Source organism: Myotis lucifugus, unplaced genomic scaffold, assembly GCF_000147115.1.
Source record: "Myotis lucifugus unplaced genomic scaffold, Myoluc2.0 scaffold_158, whole genome shotgun sequence".
Classification (NCBI taxonomy): domain Eukaryota; kingdom Metazoa; phylum Chordata; class Mammalia; order Chiroptera; family Vespertilionidae; genus Myotis; species Myotis lucifugus.
This window is the reverse complement of record NW_005871206.1, coordinates 2,403,600-2,423,122: the sequence shown is the minus strand read 5'-3', so window position 1 is coordinate 2,423,122 and position 19,523 is coordinate 2,403,600. Positions and strand designations below refer to the sequence as shown.

At 49.8% G+C, this 19,523-nt stretch overlaps 1 protein-coding gene across 1 annotated transcript; it reads right to left on the bottom strand.

Annotated features, from left to right (window-relative positions):
• Positions 1-209: 209 nt before the first annotated feature.
• On the bottom strand, positions 210-18,177 carry LPO (lactoperoxidase). The gene is made up of 13 exons (XM_006095613.3): positions 18,098-18,177; positions 14,645-14,722; positions 14,007-14,094; positions 12,430-12,587; positions 10,767-10,881; positions 9,940-10,069; positions 8,998-9,204; positions 7,429-7,753; positions 5,831-5,991; positions 3,392-3,644; positions 1,978-2,151; positions 1,081-1,318; positions 210-897 (listed from the first exon to the last, which is right to left on the bottom strand). The coding sequence occupies exons 2-13, from the start codon at positions 14,718-14,720 to the stop codon at positions 690-692; spliced, it is 2,133 nt and encodes a 710-aa protein (XP_006095675.1). The 5' UTR covers positions 14,721-14,722; positions 18,098-18,177; the 3' UTR covers positions 210-689.
• Between the last annotated feature and the right edge of the window lie 1,346 nt (positions 18,178-19,523).

The window sequence follows — 19,523 nt, the reverse complement described above, 5'->3', positions numbered from 1 at the left end:
TCTCTTGCCTTTCTATGGCCATTGCTCCTTTTCCTGGGAACCCCTTGCCTCTTCTTAGAGAACTCCTTGAAATTCTACCAAACTAAGCCCTCTCAGCCTCCCGGGCCCATGCACACCTCTTAGTGGTGAAACTGTAAACATCTAGTTACTTAATTGGCAGTGATTCCAAGCCCTGCCTTCCAGAAGGGAACAGTGTCATTGCCAGCATCTTTAGTCAATCATCAGGCATTTATTGAGTGCTTACTGTGTACCAAGCACCTTGCTGGGTGGCACAGGAGACCCTCAGAAGCAGGTCAATTCCCTGGTTCAAGGAACTTACAATCTAGTTGAGAAGAAAGAGGAAAGATAAGGGTGCAAAGGCCACAGCCTCGGCCAAGACTTATCCCAGGGAGAGCACAGGTGACATCCGGCAAGCTAGACTGGAAGGGCATCTCGGCAGGTCTCCATCATGACAAACGAGGATCTCCCCAGGCAGAGGGGATGGGAGCAGCGGATTTCAAGTGGAAGAACTGGAACGGCCAAGGCTCTGGCCTTGGGCTTGCGTGGGGTATGCATCTGTCAAGTGCAGCAAGACCTGGCTGAAAGGAAGGGCTGGGACAGGGTGTGGAGGACTCAGGGAGTGGTCACTGAACTTGCTTGAAATGGCATCACGGACCAAAGGGCGCTTCCCCGCACAGTGTGGACGGTCCCTAAATCCCCTCTGAGGCCCAGGGTGAGAGGTCCAGCTTCTCAATGGCTGAGCAATCCACAAAGTCTTGGGGGTAGCTGTTGGCCTGGAACGGGTTCGGCGGGACTTTGGTGATGTGGGTGTTGTCACAGACGAGGCGCGAGAAGGACATTTTCTGCAGAGAGTCCCGCTGCTTCTCAGTGAAGACGCCAGGGTTCTCCCACCAGAACCTGCAGAAACAGAAGCACAGTCTGTACAGACCGTGTCTGGCTCAGTTTCCTGCCCTCCAAAGGGGAAGGAAGGAGGTCATGGGGACCATGCTGAGGTCTGTGTTCGTCCTCACGCAGGAGGTGGGGACACCCACCTCGGGGAAGGGCCTGCCCTCCTCTGCCCTCCCACTGAGGTTCACTTACCTGTCTCCATCTCGGATCTGCTGGAACTGTTTCCCCAGGAGGCAGGCCAGCAGAGACCCCACCCGGCCCCTTTCTACCAGTGGCTCAGCAATGCCCCCAATCCAGATGTCGATGTTGCTAGGGGTCCCATAGAGATCCAGGAACTTCTTGGCCAGCATTTCGTTCTTCAGCACAGCACCCAGCTCTGCCAGTGTCTGGGGCTGCAAGAGGTCGCAGAAGCCTCTCCAGGAGTTATACCCTAGGCAGAGAGAGTGAAGCTGTCTCATCCCAGGGACTACTTGTCCAAAGCCCCCCTTACGGACATACCCACTCCAGTTCCATCCGCTCCGGACAGTCTAGCTTTTGTGATGAGGTTCCATTGTTTGCTACCTGTGGTACATCAGTCTCAAGAGGGCTAGCAGGTTATGGGGGTCCAGACCCTATCCTAAGCACATATGGAAACTGGGGAACAGAGATATTAAGTAACTTGCCTAAGGTCACATAACTGGAACTGGCACAGGTGGAATTTGAATCCAGGTAGTCTGGCTCTTAATTATAACATTAAATTGCCTCCCCTCGGTCTAAAAGAAGGCCCCATAGTCATCAATTTCTCTCTGTTCTCCTTTTCTAATTTTTTTTCCTGGGCTTTCAAACTGGTTTTACAAGTCCTTTGGTGATCTCTTTTTCATTTGAGGACCTCCAAAATGGTACCAGATATGTTATCATTGTTTCCTTGTTTCTACATTAGGGAGAATGGGAGATGCCATTTCACAGATGAGCAAATGAGTCTTAAAAATCGGTATATCTGCCTGCTCTTTTAGAATTGATCGGATCCTCAGGATGACAGATGAGAGTCCTCTAGAACCCCAGAAAGTAGCTTCATGTTCCCCAGGCCAGGTCAGACCCAGGCCTACGCACCGGGCATCCCGTGGTCCCGGCCACGCTGTATGTTAATGGCAGCCAGGTCGAAGCCATGGATCTTGTGAGTGGGCTGGAAAAGCTTGTTGCGCAGCTCTCCCGTCATCATTTTATTCTGCTTCATCAACTTGGACTTCTTGGCCAGTAGGCCCCGCACCAGAGGGTCAATTCCACCTGCAAGGGACCTGGGAATGAGAGGAGGGTGGGGACATCTTCCACTACTGCTCCCTCCCTCCACCAGACATTTTCTCTCGGGTTGAAGTAGAGCCAACTGAACTTCTCTGGCTATAAGTGGGGAGAGAAGAGCACAGTGCAGCCTGCAGGGTGTGCTGTTGCGCTGGGGGAGGGGGCAGTCCAGACAGCCTGCTTTGGGGTGGAAGAAAGGGCCATTCGTGAAATAATAGCATGAAGATAAGATTCAGAAAAAAATTTTTAAACCCTCACCCAAGAATATGTTTTTCATTGATTCTAGACCAGCCGTGGGCAAACTACGGCCCGCGGGCCGGATCCGGCCCGTTTGAAATGAATAAAACTAAAAAAAAAAAAAAAGACTGTATCCTTTTATGTAATGATGTTTACTTTGAATTTATATTAGTTCACACAAACACTCCATCCATGCTTTTGTTCCGGCCCTCCGGTCCAGTTTAAGAACCCATTGTGGCCCTCGAGTCAAAAAGTTTGCCCACCCCTGTTCTAGACAGAGAGGGAGAGAAAGAGAAACATTGATGTGAGAGAGAAATATCGGTCGGTGCCTCATACACGCAACCCGACTGGATGTATCGAACCTGCAACCTGAGTATGTGCCCTGACCAGGTATTGAACCCACGACCCTTGGGTGCATGGGATGATGCTCTAACAGAACACTGGCCAGGGCAAGCTTCAGGATTTTTTCCAAACTCCAGTTCAGACAGTTGGCTCCTTCTCCTTCCACATGTTCCCTTAAGGAATGGTGCTCCATAGGAAAAGGTAGCAGAAATCTATAGAAAAATGGCCCTGACTTGGCACTTAATAGAGGTGGAAAACCCCAGAGGGAGGCAGAGAAGAGCAATTTACTTACCAAACCCATCAATTCTTTCTACAGAGATGAGGGAAGCCCAGCACAGGGAAAGGAGGTAGGAAAAACCTGGCATCTTAAAGGCCAGATGAGGAAAGAATAATAACTAGAATCTATTGACCACCTCCTGTGTGTCAGGAGCTGTTGCTGGGTGCTCTACTCGAATATTTCAAAATGTTTTTATACCCTAGCAAGATAGGTACCATTATTGTCCACATTTCACCACTGAAGCCCGATGAGGAGAATCCCCTTACCCAGCGTCATACAGAAAGTGCCTGGAGTCTGACTTCCAAGCCAGGTTTCCTTAAAAGCAGGCTGCAGGGGGAGACAGCCAGGTGGCGGCTGGCTGGACGGACTTACCGTCTTTGACCATCCTCCAGCTGTTGAAGAAGAGGGTGTGCAAGGGGAGCTCTGGTTCTGGACCCCATGGCTGGTAGTTCTCATCCAGGCGGGACACAGTGGAGGGAACCTCCAAGTGGCCGAAGCGGAAAGCAAAGGTGAAGACATTGGAAATTCGGGGGTCCACAGATTCATTGTAGCCTCTGTAAGGAGGGATCCACTTCTCCATCTCCACACCTAGCACAATGGGGAGGTAGTCCCTAAAGGTGATGATCTGGAAGGAGAAACAAGTCATGAGGAAAGGGTGTGAGAAATGGTGCACCGTGGAGAGATCAGTTTCTGGCTTTGTTTTACTGAAAACAAGGAACTAACGTAAATTAAGAATTTTTTCAAAAAATAGAAAACCTTGCCACCACATGACACAATCATTATATTAATGTTTAGCCTTTCTAATATTTGTCGATACAATATACATTTTACATAGTTGTAATCCTAGAGAATGCGAACTTTTGCATTTGGCTTTTTCACTTCACATTTATCACATTTCTACCTAACTCACGATGATATGACTACATGTGTATAATATTCTATTGCACTCATGGGTCCTTCTCTTACTCTTTTACTCCTAGGTTGTTTCCAATTTGTTCAGCAGCACAGACTTTGTGGAGGGCATCCTTGGAGCAGGCGGCCTGCTCCTCGGGCTATGGGGAGCAGCAGGAGACAGAATCCTGCTTTAGGCCACAGTGGACTGGCCCAGTTTGATGCCACTTGATCTGAAAGAACGGGGGCTGGGGGGCGGGGCATATGGGTTTTCATTTTCTACCATGTGCAGAAAAGCAGAGAAAACCCGTCTGCAGAGAGAGTGGGGAACAAAGAAGTGGAAAGGGGAGCGGAGAGGAGAGAGGGACAGAGTGAGAGTAGCTGCTTTCATTCCAGATGGGTTCCCGTCTCTGGCTCTAACCCTAACTGAGGCCCAACTATACTCCCTTTCCTGGAGTTCCAGGAGAAACCCTTATCAGCTCCCACTTGACACATGTATAGGATTGAACCAGTCCTGAACATTGCACTAGCCTGAGTGGGTTTCTTTTTCTTGTTGTCCAAAAAGCCTTACTGTGGACGTAATTGTGTCCCCCCGAAATTCACATGTTGAAGCTCTGACCCCTACTGTGTTTGGAGATTGGGCCTGTAAAGAGGTAATTAAGATTAAACGAGGTCATAAGGGTGGGGCCCTAAACCAATAGGACCAGCGTCCTAAGAAGAGGGAGAGACACCAGTTGGTGCATGCTCAGAGGAAAGACCATGTGGGGGCACAGAGGAAAGGCAGCCATCTTACAAGCCAGGGAAAGAGGCCTCATGAGAAACCAAGCCTGCTAACACCTTGATTTTCCAGCTTCCAGAGCTGTGAGAAAATAAATTCCTGGAAGCCCGCATAAACGAATACAAGCCTAAACTCAGATAATGTTTAGGTAGATAGTTTTTATTCTTTGGATAATTTCCTACAAATATCTTCAGCAGGATGAACCTCAAGGAAATTATACTACATGTAAAAAGCCAGTCTCAAAAGGATTCATACTGCATGATTTCATTCATGTAACATTCATGAAATAACATAACCGTAGAGATGGAGAACAGATTAGTGGTTGCCAAGGGTTGGGGGTATGGCAAGGGGAGGGTGGATGTGACTATTAAGGGTATCATAGGGGAGTTTTGTGGTTGTGGTGGAGTTAAGCATCTTTATTGTGGTGGTGGTTACATGGACCGACATATGTGATAAAATTGCATGGAGCTACACACACCCACACATACATACATGCATGCCTGTATTTATAACTGGTAAGATCTGAATAAATGCTATGATTTGTATCATGTTAACTCCCTGCTTTTGCTATTGTACCATAGTTATACATAATCTTGGCATTGGAGGAGGCTGGGTGCATGTACATTTTTTTTTTACAACTTCTTGAGAATCAACAATTATTTCAAAATTTTTATTTTGAAAATACGTACATGGTTAATATCAACATATCAAGCTTTCTGAGTTTTTTCTAGTTAGTCAATCAGCCAGTCAACAAGAACAATTGACTATGCCTATGACATGTGGCTTAGGTGCAGAGTATTGAAAAAAAAAAAGATAATCTAAATAAAGAACCAAAATAACTGCTATGTACCAATTCCAGGAGCAATGGAACCTACAGTCCCCTGTAGGCACCAGCCCGGAGGCATACTGAGTGACCAACATATGAATGACTGTTGAATACTCTAGATCCGGAGATTCATTTGGGGGAAGAGAAGTTGAAGAAACAAAAGGGAGGACTTCGAAGACCGAGACAATTGGCAAGAAGCAGCGGAGGAGAAGATGGGGAAATGGAGGTGTGACCCACAGAGGAGGTAGCCTGAGTGTGGCAGCGAGCAGAGGGAAGCGCCAGGAGGGCCTGTGAGGAAGGTGCTGGGACTCTGTACCTGCACAAAGGCCCCCAGGATTTTCCGGGCTTCCTGGTAGAGCTTCTCTCCATCCCACTGAGGATTGAGCCTCTTCAGCTCCCCGGCCAGCCGGTTGTGCTCTCGGAGAAAGAGGGTGTGGGACGCGGCCAGCAGGATGTGCTCCGAGGCTCGGGAATCCCCTGAAAGCCCAAAAGGCAGGAAGGTGGGTTCTCCCTGAGCAGCCCCAGAACCCAGTGACCTGCACAAAAACATAAATGATGGTGCCCCTGGGGACCCTCTCCTAAGCCCCTGCTTGCAGTTAACTTAAGGGAAGTCAGGTGGAGAGAGGGCAGGGTGGGGATCCATAGGGTTGAATCTGGGCTACACACACACACACACACACACACACACACACACACACACACACATTGTTTAGGTGTGGCTAAAAGCGGGGGGGGGGGGGGGGCTTTTTACTGTGTGAAGCAACTTTGAAGGTTTTAGGAATGCAGGTTTGAGGGCAGAGGCCTGAGAGGAGGCTCAACTCCTCTGTGCGGTAAAGGAAGAAGAATGTGTGGATGGGGGCTACCAAGAGGGAGAGAGGGAAGGAGGAACAGGATGGGGGGTCAGGTAAATGGTAAAGGACCAGATGTTTCACAAGGAGACTGCTCCGTGTGTCCTCTGATCATCAGGAAAGTCTGTTGAATTCACAAATGCTTGGTCTTAGTGGGTATTTTTGTGGAAAACAGGAAGGGGCTCGGTTTTGTGTCTGGATTGATAAGAGATACGTGTGGACACAGAATCTAAGAGATCTATGAAGAAATCTCTGCCATGCCAGGGTGGGCAGGGGGTTTGTCCTGGGAGAGTGAAGTTTTGGCAAAGGGAAGCCTCCAGAAGCCAAAGACAGAGAGGACCAGGAGGGCATGAGTCTCTGAATGAACAGAATTGGGGGGCTTTGGTGTGCACAGGCTATCTGGAGTGTGGGCTTTGTGCCAAGCTTATAAAACCGTAAAAATATACCTTCCTCTTAATCTAGAACTTCCTCCTCTAGGAAGTTATCTTAATAAAATTATCCAAATGAGCACAAAAATTCATCAACAAGGATGTTCATTACCTAAAAACAACAACAAAAATCACAGAAAAACCAGAAATGACTTAACTGTCTCCAAGTAAGGTTGATAAATTATGGTGATATGCCATGGAATACCAGGCAGCCATTAAAAAGCATGTTGTAGAAGAATATTTAAGATGAAATATTAAGTGCAGACACCAGGTTATAGAGCATTACTGTATGACACTGATTATGTAAAATGATGGAGAACTATAGCTATAATAGAAAAAAACAGAAAGATAGGCATTAAAATGTTAACAATGACTTTCTGTGGGTGGTGGAATTTTGTTGATTTTTTTATTTTCTTTGTGCTTTTCTGGGCTCCCTTAAAAATTTTTTTACAGTGAACACATGTTCATAGATTTTGAATTCATCTGGGCCCGTCTGCCAGGCTTGGTGTGCATTTTTCCAGAAGATGATGAGAGGAAGCCATGGAAAAGCTGCCTGGAGTCCTCGTGAGGTTTCTCTGGCCTCCCCCTGCTCTCCCTCCCCTTGTCCTGGGGCCCCGCTCATTCCATCCTGGACTCACCCGTCAGGAAGCAGGGCACGCGGGCAGTGGTGTTGATGAACTCACAGGGGCTTGGCTTCTTTTTGTCAAAGGGCAAGTAGGCCAGCCCGTGGTCCCAGACCTCCTGGTTGACAGCCATGAGGCCCAGGGGGCTGCTGAGGTTTCGGAGGCGGCTGGCCAGGCCGGGCTCGGGGCCGTACACTAAGCTGGCGTCCAGGAAGGAGGTCAGAGCGTTGATCTGCTCTCGGGCCAGGGTCTGGTAAGGCGGAGTGGGACAGACAAACCCCGCTCTGAAGAAAGGCATGCACTTCCCTTGAGTCATCACCTTGGGGTCATCGTGCGGGAGCTGCGGAGAGATTGGGGGTGGGAGACTGGGCAGAGGTGGTACAGCCGGCTCGGGCAACCTCTCCCCTGGGCAGACCTGGATGAAGCTGACAAAGATGCTGATGGTGTCCTCCTGGGACCCGAGTATCAGACACTGACTCTAGACACCCCCTGCGGATGCTTACACATCCTGGGCCCACAGCCCTGAAGCTCATTACATCCTGCTGTGTAAAAGGGCTGAGGGGAATCCTTCAACCTTTCAGAGACAGGGCTTCACATTTTTGGAGGAGAGAGTCCTAAGATCCCAGGACAGGGAAGCAGGGCATGAGATAGGGAACGGGTTCGTTAATCACTGCTACCAACAGCAGCTACCATGTATGTATTTTATAACTACCATGTGCGAGGCATTTTGCATACTTTCTACTTTGGGTCTTCATAGAACCCCGTAAGGTAGCTAATTCAGGCCCATTTACAGGTGAGAAAACTGAGCTCAGCTCAGAAAGGTTAAGTACCTTGCCCCCAAACTTACAAACTTGAAGAGAAACACGTGAGATTCCGATCCAGATTGGCCTCACTCCACAGCTCAGGTTCTTTCCATCATGCCACCTAGCCTTGATTTGTTTGTTGTTTGAGTGAAAAGAATCACTCCCTAACCCTAAAATCCATGAATAGGAAGAAAAGGGGCACCACTGCAGGTCCCTCTCCCTTCCTGCTGGAAATCCCCACAATTTCTGATCCATCAAGTTTTAGCTTTTGGGGGGAGTAGCCTTCCTGGACCTCAAGAGATGTATCACAGCAGAGTTCCACAAACTTGACTGTGTGTAAAAGGAATCTCCTGGGGATCCTGGTGAATTGCAGGTTCTGTTTCCAATGCCTGGGGTGAGGCTTGAGATTTTACATTCTTCCATGTCCCTGTGTGGTGCCAATGCCTCTGGTTGGGGACGTAGACAGCCCTCCCAGAGCTTCCTGATTGTACCATTAGAGGCTACTCATCCACTTCCCACACAGGCCCTTTGTCCTTGCGGGAAGGGACAGTGTCTTATTCGCCCTTGAATCTCCAGCACATAGTGCACTGCCTGGCACGAAGTAAATGACTAATGTCTATTTACTGAATAAATGGATGAGTGGATGCATGGACCTGTGAGGACCGGGAAGCGGTCAAATCAGCATTCAAAATCTACTTAGAGAGCCTGGCTGATGGGCCGGAAATGACGGGCCCATCAGGAAGGCAAGGGCTTGTCAGGGACGCGCAGCGGCAGGGCCTACCACGATGGGGAAGCAGTTGTCTCCCTGGAGACAGTACTTGTCACATTGCTCTTTGGAGTACTCGCTGCTCCCCAGCTCAGTGTCGGGGGCAAAATCCAGGTCGTGGTCCACAATTTGACCCCACTGCATGAAGAGCAGGGACGTGTTTTGGTCCAGAACATCCTCCTCATTCAGGTAGCTGGCAATCTGGTTGGATACCTCACGGGCCTGCGGGAGGGGAAGGGAGGGAAGGGAGGGAAGGGAGGGTTGGAGGAAAATGTGCTTTGAGGATCCAGATTCAACTGCAGTTTTTTGAGTTCCTACGATTAAATAAGGTGCACTTATTTAATCCTCATGGCAAGCTTGTGAGGTTTGTGGCATTCCCCCCGTTTTGTAGATGAAACTGGGTCCTAGAGAAGTGAGGTCAATTCTCCAAGGTCAGCTACAAAGGGACAGGGATGGGATTAAACACAGGCCTGTATGACTTGAGGGCTTGCAAGGCTAGTGCGCTTTCCACTAGGGAGAAGGAAAACAAAGGCGCTGCCTCTGAAGTGCCAGGTGTCGGGGAGGGGCTCAGGGGAGGGGCTGCCAACTCAGATGAGGCCAAGGGAGAGGACCTCCAGGCAAACAACAGCTGATGCACTCCGGGGGCCGGGGCAGGGAAAGCATGAGCAGGATGGGGTAGGGAGGCCATCTGCCTCGGAGGCCCCAGGGTATCTGGCCCGTGGGCAACTGGGATGGGACCGCCACGTGGCTCGGCTCCGGGCTCTGCGCTCTGCTGCCCTCTCGTGGCAGCTGAGGAGCATCGCCCGGCAGCGAGTCCTAACGTCCATCTCTCCCGCTGCGGCCCCACCGCGCACCCGCTGTCCTCCCACCTATTCCTTCTTCTTCCTTGTTTTATGGGTGGGGAGCGCATCTCCTCCCCTCTGACTCCCACCCTTCACCCTCCTGCTGGGGCCTCACCAGCGGGATCCGGAAGCCGTTCCGGGTCTTCCCCGGCGTCCACCCGAAGGGCAGGGAGAGCCCGTCCTCGTACTCCGCGGGCAGCCAGCGCGCCAGCGCCCTGTTGGCAGCGCCCAGCGCGGGGTTCCTCCTAAAACCGCAGGACCCGCCCTCAGCCGCGGCGGGTCCACTCCGGGGTTTGCTTCTCGCAAACCCCTCGGGGATCCCATGAGGAAGGCCCGGGAGCCTCCTTTGAGGGAAAGGGGGTGCGGAGCAGGCGCCTCTCAAACGGGGTGGGGGTGGGGGTTCGGAACCACCCCCAGTCCCTGCAGGCGCGGGGCTCCTACGCCCTGGGGAAGGGTGCTGCCTCCAGTGGGATCAGGTGGTCTCTTTAGAAGATGGGAGTTAAGAGACGGTTCCAACAGAACAGACTCCCGTGGCGCCCCCAAGTTTAGGAGGGTAAGGCAGTGGCTGGGCCTGGAATGCCCAAGGGGCAAAGCCCCTGGCTGGGCTGGACTGGGCTGGGCAGGTGGGTAGGATGAGGCAGATGGGCAGGGTGAGGCAGGGTGAGGCAGGTGGGTAGGATGAGGCAGGTGGGTAGGATGAGGCAGGTGGGAAGGGTGAGGCAGGTGGGCAGGGTGAGGCAGGTGGGCTGGGTGAGGCAGGTGGGCAGGGTGAGGCAGGTGGGAAGGGTGAGGCAGGTGGGCTGGGTGAGGCAGGTGGGCAGGGTGAGGCAGGTGGGCTGGGTGAGGCAGGTGGGCTGGGTGAGGCAGGTGGGCTGGGTGAGGCAGGTGTGCTAGCTGTGGCGGTAGGAGGGCATGTCCCCTGTAGCTACCAAGCCCACTCACTGGTTATTGCAGTCTCCTGTAAGGGTGCGGTAGGAGCTGTTGTCGCATATCACTTCAGGGACAGGGGCCCCACAGCCCACCTCCCAGGAGAGTGCAGTCAAGTCCAGGCTGGGGTCTGAAACAGAAGGGATGCCCAAGGGGCTGAGTTCTTTCTCCGCTCGGACGCACTGGGGGAGGCAGGAAAGGGAAACCAGGGGTGAACTTACACTTTTTGGAATGCATTCTATGTTCTAAGCAAGCATTCCCGAGATGGTTTCTCATCTAATGCTGACAATTCATTAAGGTAAGAATTTAAATTCCCATTTTACAGGAAGAAACTGAGACCATAGTGCTCAGAGACTTGCCCCAGGCCACACAGATAGTAACTGTGCAAGTCCCCAGAATTGTTAGTAATTCTTTGCAAGGTCATTTGAATTGAAGATCTTTCTTTTAGAATAGAAATACCCTGGAGAGGTTAAGCACAAGTTAGTATGAGTTAGTTTGATAAGATTGCTTTTCTTCTAAAGCTTCTCTGACATCTACAGTAGTGAGCAAGCAGGAATCTAGATAGGAAAGGTGTCGGGGAGGAACAGGTTATTTTTTTAAATTATTGTTTTTATTTTATTTATTATTTTTTAAAATTATTGATTAAGTTATTACATATGTGTCCTTATCCCCACATTGCTCCCCATCCCCCCCACTCATGCCCTCACCACCCTGTTGTCTGTGTCCATTGGTTAGGCCTATATGCTAGCATATGAGTCCTTTGGTTGATCTCTCCCCCCGGAACAGGTCATTTTTAAGTGAGGCGCACTGTGGTCTTGGGAGCAGTAACATAGTGGCGGGGGGAGGTGGGGAGGCATCAGTGGCCTCCATGTGGGCACAGAATGGAGAGAGATCCAACCTCCTCATGCAGCCTGTGGTCCATCCCAGTGACTACAATGAAAGACAGGAGAGGGAATCTGGCCCAAGGGGCTTCTTCTTGGGGACCAGCTGTGAAAGTTTGCAGAGACCGGGGTTCAACCCCCAGCACCTTTGAGTCTCAGAGTCCAAAGGGCTCCCTATTTCTCCTCACCTTGTCCCTGTTTCCTTCTTTGGGAACTTGGGGATTTGCCCAAGTCCTAGGCCATGTATCTTTCCTCACTGGATGTCAGAACCTAACCCCTTCCTCCATGACTCTCCATGAGCTGTGACACTGGGAGGGGGTGGGAGCGGAGGAACTCAGGATCGATCCATCAGCTCATTGTTCCAGCTCCACGTTACCCGGAGCAAGTTGGAAATCTCATCTCCTGTAAATTCCCCAGACACAGGTGGCTTAAATGCCCCCTACACAGGCAGAGAGTGGTGACACTGTGGTTTGGAACAGGGAGCCCGTGTTCACTGACGATAGTACGTCCTCTGGATAGAGGCCTCATAGATGGTATACCGAGAGCACACATGTCCCCTCACTTGGAGTTGACAGTGTGGCCTCGCTGGGCTCTGAGTTCCTTTCTCTGCCAAAAAAGAGCATTGGCCTCACTGTCCTCTGAGCCCCCCCTTGCTCTGCAATTCTGAGAAGGGAGAGGCAGGAGTGCTTCTCTGAGGAATGGCTCTTCAGAGAGGACGCAACTTTTGGTGCCTTCTGCTCTCTCCTGAAAGGAAACGACCCCTTCCTGTCCTCAGCGGGCTAGTGGGTTTTCTGTACCTGTGGCATTGGTGGTCGCTTTCTGCCTCAGTCTCTTTAAGGACTCCTCCCACACCTGCCCGTTGCGGATGGCTGTGCGTGTCCGGCCCTTGGCATGCTTGAGGTACTCTGAGAGCTGTCGGGTGGTGGCTGCCTTATTGCTCATGGAAGTTTTCAGCCTACAGTGAAGAGCAAGGGGGGAGTCATGCCCGGGCCTCCTGGGCCCTGGCCTGTAGAAGGGGTGTGAGGTGGTGTGTGTATGGGGAGGCCACGGAGGGAGTGCTTTTAGGATCTTTGCTCCGTTCTCTTCTGATGCCTCTGGAAAAGCTATTCTGGGAGGAGGAAGCTGCCGTGTGCCTTTAAGCTTTGTCAGGTCTGGCTCCGAGAGAGGAACGGCAGATGGACTGAGTGCTGCCTGGATCAGAACCAGAGGGTTGCGGCTGTGCTGACTGTGGCAGAATCGATTGGGGAACCTTAAAAACACCGTAGTCCCAGGACATACAGATTCCGACTGAGGACCCCAGACATGGACCTAGCATCTCACGGAGCCTTGTGGGCGGAGAATTCTAGAAATGGCATGCCCATGAGAGCATTCTTAATCACCTGTGGCCCTAGAGTTGGTGTGGAGTTTGTTTAGATGTGGGCCTAGCACCTGGCCTCTTGCTGGCCATTTCTTGGGCCAGATGTTCAGCCTTTTTATTCCTTAATTTCCCTTGTGTAAAATGAGAAGCCCAAACCCTTTTACTAAGAAGCTTGTGATGGTACAGAGATGACTGAGGCAAGGTGGTGTCCGAAAAGTCCCTCCATGAGGACACTCTCCCCTTCCCTGTGCCTCAGTTTCCTCATGCATGAGCTGAAGGGGTTCTCTGAGGTCATCTGCAATATTGGAAGAGGCTCGAATTCACACAGAAGACAATGCTGCTTTAGGGGTACAATTCACTGGCTGAACACCTGGCCTGTCACTATTAACTCTATTTCCAGTGTGAGGGGACACGGGGTCTCAGCCTGAGGGGTTATGTGGGCATGTGGGCCAAGCATAGGGACTGTGATAACCGGGCTCTAATCACCAGGCCTATCCCCTTCCAGCCTGCCCCCACCTTCATAAGAAGGAACCCTAACCTCTTTCCTGCCCCAGGACCTTTGCCTTTGCTGTTCCAGTCTCTGGAATGCCATCCCTCTGCCTCTCCACAGGGCTGGCTCCTTCTCATCCTCCATCCGGCTTCCCTGACTCCTGTACCTGCAGTAGCAACCATTGCTCTGTTGATGCCTTCATTCCATTGCCAGTCATGATTACTGGATTGTCGATGTGCTTGTGTAACAAGCTGTTTAAATGTGATTCTTTACATCTCCACGAGGCCCCCAAGTCCAAGAGCTAATGAATGAGGACAAGTTCTAAACAGGCTGGTCATCCTATGCATGACTTGCATGGGAGGTGACGAACACTGACTTTGTGGCTTTTATTCAATCCCCAGCTTGGGGCGATAAGAGGATTGACATTAAGGAGGGGGAGAGAATTTTCATTTGGAGACAGTTGCTGAAATACTAGGCGTTTCCCTCCCCTGCCACCATGGAAACCTTGCTCTTTGTGTCTCAAATACCTGGTCCGGGAATCCAGGAAGGCCTTGTTGACTTGGACCTTGACCTGACTCACAACATAAGACATGGTAGCAGTCTTGGTGGCCTGTTCTTGGAGGGGAAGAAACAAGCAGAAGGTATCAGATGCCACTCCTGGGAGATGCCCTCTGCTTCTGTCCCTCTTTCTCATCCACCTCCCCCACCCCAACACACACAGTCCCTCAAATCTGAGCAAGCAGAAGATCAAGATTAGAAAACTTTCTGGTACCAGTAATTAACCAATCAGATGCAACCTTATGTGATGTGACCAATAAGATGCAACTCTATTACATGACCTATGTATTTATGGTTCAAGACAGGGCATTCATCCCTGACTGCTATTGTTGTGTTGACCGACCGTTGTCATTTTTTAATTTGACAATCTAAGGGAAAAGAGGTCAGTGCCCTAAATAGTATGGTATTGCATGTGTTAAAAATTCTTGCGGCACACCGGCTGAAAATTACTGCTCTGGAGTCTTCAGAGGAGCATCCTGCTGGCACCTTGATTTTGGATTTCTAACCTCCCAAACTGTAGGAAAATAACTTTCTGTTGTATTAAGCCAACCAGTTTGTGGTCCTTTGCTGCAGTTGCCCCAGGAAGACAATACAGGGAGGCACTTACCACTTGTGGCAGATGCTGCAGCGTGGAGCAAGGCCAGGGAAGCTAGGAGGCCTGGGACACAGAGAAGGGCCCGCATCGCTGAAACAAGATACAGATCATGGTGTGAGCCTTGTCAAGCCCCCAGAAAGGGGATGGTAAAGCAGAGAAGCCCCAGGGACACCAGACACCCTCACATTGGAACAGAGAAGGGGGAGCTATAGTAACAGCATCTACCATATGTGGAGGCCCATGCCAGGTGCTCGAATGAGGCAGTGGGAGGGAAAGAACTCAGCTTTGGTGTCTGGAGATCCTGAGTTGTAGTTCTGCATTTGCTCTAAGTAGCTCTATGACACTGGGCAGGTTACTTCATTTAATATCTCTGGGCCACTGACCTGCCAAGCGAGGAGGATTGGACCAAGTGATCCAGGACTTTTTATCGTGTCCTGACAGCCAGTGACTGAGATCCTGTACCCGTCTTGCCACCTACCTGTCTCGAAGAGAAATGCTGTTACCAGACCTGGAACATGTCTGTGGGTTCCTTCCCTCTTTCCCCTCAGGATGTATTGCTCTTTGCAAGCCATCCTCTGGCCCAGCACCGGGGAAGTGTGCCCTAGAAGCAGACACTCAGCAATTCCCTTCCGGACTGGCAGGGGCTTCGCTTCCCTCAAAAAGCCAATTTGATGGGAACACAGGAATGAAAGTTGTGGCAAAGCTCAGACTCCTCTGAGCCCATAGCTGTGTCCCAGGCAGCCTGGAGAGATTCCAGCTCCTTTCATTATGGGCTTTAACTTGGAACCTGAATCATCAGGCTAAAACTTAAACAGCTTTGTTTGCTGATGGGGGCTTAGGGGCTTAGAGTGTTGGTTAGGTTTGGTGGAATAGACCTTAAACATCTTTTGAGGAGATTCTAGCTCCAGCCTAGGGAGGTGTCCATATGCGGATGGAATGATCACGTGTTTAGACTATGTTCTTGGCAGTCCCTCTGCTTGCACAAGAGGGCATAATTCTCCCCTCAGTGTGTGTTCACTGGTGAACCCCAGAAACACATCAAGGAGAACATTCTCAGATTGGCTGTCCCCTCCACACCTGCTTGAAGCTCCCGAAGAGAAATTATAGTTCAGGAGCTTTGCCTGAGAGACCACCAGGCAGTCTTCCAGACACTCTCTAGATAATAGCCCCTTGGACTAGGCCAGCCCAGGAAAGAACTAACTGTTCATTTCAGCCTCTCTCTCACTCCTTCAATCTTTCCTTATGCCATTTTATGGTCCCCCTAATAATTTTTGTCTTGTTATAAGCTAACTCTAGAAAGAAAAAAAGCAAGATAAGAACAAATAACTCTGGCCAAGATTCTCTCTGGCAATTTTTTTTTGTTTTTTTTTCTGAGAGGAGTTCTCAAAGGACTTGACCCCTTGATGGGTCCCTGTCCTTATACCTATATGGGCCCAAGTAGAACCAGAGTCCTCCTGGTGACTCAAGGAGACCATTGAGCCAGCAGAAACCTACCTTTTCAGCTAAACAAAGAGAATGGTTTTGGAGTAAAAGGTATCATCTATACTAATAAAAGGGTAATATGCTAATTAGACCAGATGTCCTTCCAGGCATCATTCTGGATGTCCTTCCGGACAAAGCCAGGGCCAGAGGGAAGCAGCCCAGGTCCCGGGTGCCGGAGGAGGGTAGCAGCCCAGATCCTGGTTGCCAGAGGGAAGCCAGTACCAGCAGCTGGGGGAAGGAAGGCCTACTCTTGCACAAATTTTCATGCATCAGGCCTCTAGTTTATATATAAATATATATAAAAGCCTAAGCAACTACTCAACCGCTCGACTGGTAGCTATGACACTCACTGACCACCAGGGGGCAAATGCTCAATGCAGGAGCTGCCCCCTGATGGTCAGTGCCCTCCCACAATGGGAGCGCCCCTCAGCTGACCAACAGGTGCCAGAGTCAGGGCTCACGGCTGGCCACCACAGCCTGGAGACCACAGCAGAGCAGCAGCGAGCCTACTGAGCAGAGGTGGCAGGCGCAGCAAGGCCGGGATGAGCAGAAGCGGCAGGCAGGCAGGCAGCGTTGGACTGCCGGTTTCATATCACTGTTTTCATGTCCGTTTCCCCTATCAGGCCATGAGCTCCTCAAGAGATATGTCTTATTTATTTGTTTCTCCAGCAACCAAGCCTAGTGTCAGTACTTAATAGGTGTTGGGTCCATGCTGAAAGAAATTCCTAGAGCAGAAAAGTTCAGCATCTGGATGGTGCAGTGGAAGGGGGTGGTGACTGTCCCTTAGCAGGCTTCTCACACCTTGATGAGCCTATTAATCACCTGGGGATCATGTTAAATGCAGATTCTGACTCGGGGTCATAGAGGGCCCAAGAGTTTGTACTTCTAACAAGCTCCCAGGAGGTGCCGTTGCTGCTGGCCTACAGACCACACTCTGAAAACTAAGGCCTTCCAGAGTCTGGCTCTCACACTTACTGAGAAATTACCAAGGAGGCTGCAGGGAGACCTGAGAAAGGAGGGAGTCAGTGGGATCCTTTTTCATGAATGGTGAGAGCTCTGTTCAGGGAGGTGGATGAGTCGGTAGGAAAACCAATGAACACCCCAAAAAACCCCTAAAATGCTCTATTTGATGTTTTGAGCAGCTGCAGGATCAGAAGGAGAATGGAGTGGAGATAGCTCTTATCAAGCCGACTATGGCAGAAACAACCCTTTATCTCAGCCACCTAAGCACATAAAAAGCAGTGTGATTCAACTGCTTCTTCCTCCCCCAAATTAAACCTATCTAATATTGCTGCAATTCATACACTTGGTTAAGAGCCAGCTGTGCAGAGGGCATTGAAGACACCTGGGTCTAGACATTCAAGGCTAACCAGATGTTCAGATCTGCTGTAGACATGAGATGCTGGAGACAAGATGAAGATCTGACAGCCTTGGCTTAGGAAACCCTTTGAAACACTGCAAATTTTTCATAAGATATCACACCAGTCTCAAAAATACCACATAGAGCAACGGTTCTCAACCTGTGGGTCGCGACCCCTTTGGCGGTCGAACGACCCTTTCACAGGGGTTGCCTAAGACCATCCTGCATATCAGATATTAACATTACAATTCATAACAGTAGCAACATTGCAGTTATGAAGTAGCAACGAAAATAATTTTATGGTTGGGTCACAACATGAAGAACTGTATTTAAAGGGCCAGGAGGTTGAGAACCACTGACATAGAGCATTATTCTGTTATTATTCCCATCCCCCCCCCCCATCTCTCTGTGTGCCCTGAACACCTGTCCTCCTTGCCCCACACTGGATATAATCACATTCTCCTGTACATCAAACAGGGATGACCTACCATAGTGGCTGCCAAATCTGGGACCAGAAAATGCCCAACAAGTCCAAATCCCGTACCAAGCTTTCTGAGAAGACTTTAGGAATGTCATCGTCAACTTTGCAGAAACCAGGAAAAATTAAAGTTAATGATTCTTACCTGCCAAATGCCTTGGTCTCCTGTAGAAGCCAGGGGCGTTGCTCTGCTTAGAGGAGCTGGACTTTTATAACTGCTACCAAGAATTTATTTCTGGGAAAATCCCAGAAGGAAAGATTTGAAGGGGCTGATGTGGCTTGGAGGAGAGGCTCAGGTTCAGCAGGAAACACCCCGTGACAACAGGCAGATGCATGAGGAAACTGACGAATAGCAGGGATTGGCTGATGCAATATCACCGGCTCTGGGTGAAGCAGATCTTCTCTCCACTTTCCAGGTTAAACACGTGGCCCTGATGCAGTCACAGAAGGCAAAACTCCAAACTTTGAGCAGGCTGTCCCTCGTAAGCCCCTAATGAGACCTCAATCACCCTTAAAACTAGAAACAAATAAATGGCTCTCTCCCCATTCATTCATTCCCTGCCATTCGATCCCTTCCTTGCCTTTCACCCAATCCATTGTGGAGGCCAATAGATTCATCTTTTGGTTTGAAAGTGATTAGAAAATGTTGACTTCTTCCTTTGGGGTTCAAAGTTTCAAAATACTGCTGCTTTTTGGCCACAAGAGAGGTGAGAAGAGGCCTGGACTCGAAGTCAGGGCAGTGGTTAAGTCTCTGCCTCTGTCACTGCATGGCTCTGGGCGAGTCACTTCACCTTCTGATGCCTCATGTTCTCTAGCTGCAAAACTGATGGTTGGTTTAGACGATTTCGATGATTCTAGGACTTCATGCCTGCCATAGGGTGGCCCATTAAAAAAAAACACCAATATCTGGGAGCTTATTGATTTAAAGCACAAGTATAATGTTATATTCTATCTCTACCTCAATGACTTTGAAATGCCAAGTTCATTAGATCCGTAGAAGGAAACAGCAAGGATCCAAGAAAACAAAATTTCATGAAAGTTAATTTTATAAGCAGACAATTTAAAACATAAGCCTCCTTATAAAATTACATGTTAGGTTGAAAATCTCTGGAGTACTGTCAGGAATTCATCAACCCAAAACCAAATCCTTGTGTTTACCTTCCAAAAAGTGATATTCCCTTTCTCCAGCTGATGGATTGTAGGTAAAAGCTGCTCTCTTGTGATGAATGCAAACAAATGAGCTGGGCGTTTCAGAAAGAGGCAGCTGGCCCAGAAAGGTGAGTGAGGGGCTTCAGGATTGTCTTGTTTTCTTTGAAAGACATTTCCACTCCTCAGTCAAGCATTGTTTTTCTTTTTCCATTCCCTACATTTTGGAGCAAGCTTCTCAAGGCTCTCCCTTCCAGGTTAATGAAGCTGTGTCTTTATATGGATCTTGAGCTAGTTGGTTCTGAATGATTTCAAGAGGGAACTTAATTCTGGAAGATCCTATATGGGATAATACTGCTTTCTTATGTGCAATGTATAGTGAGATACTGGAGTCAGGGTAACAGCCAAAGGCATGTCTAACTGTC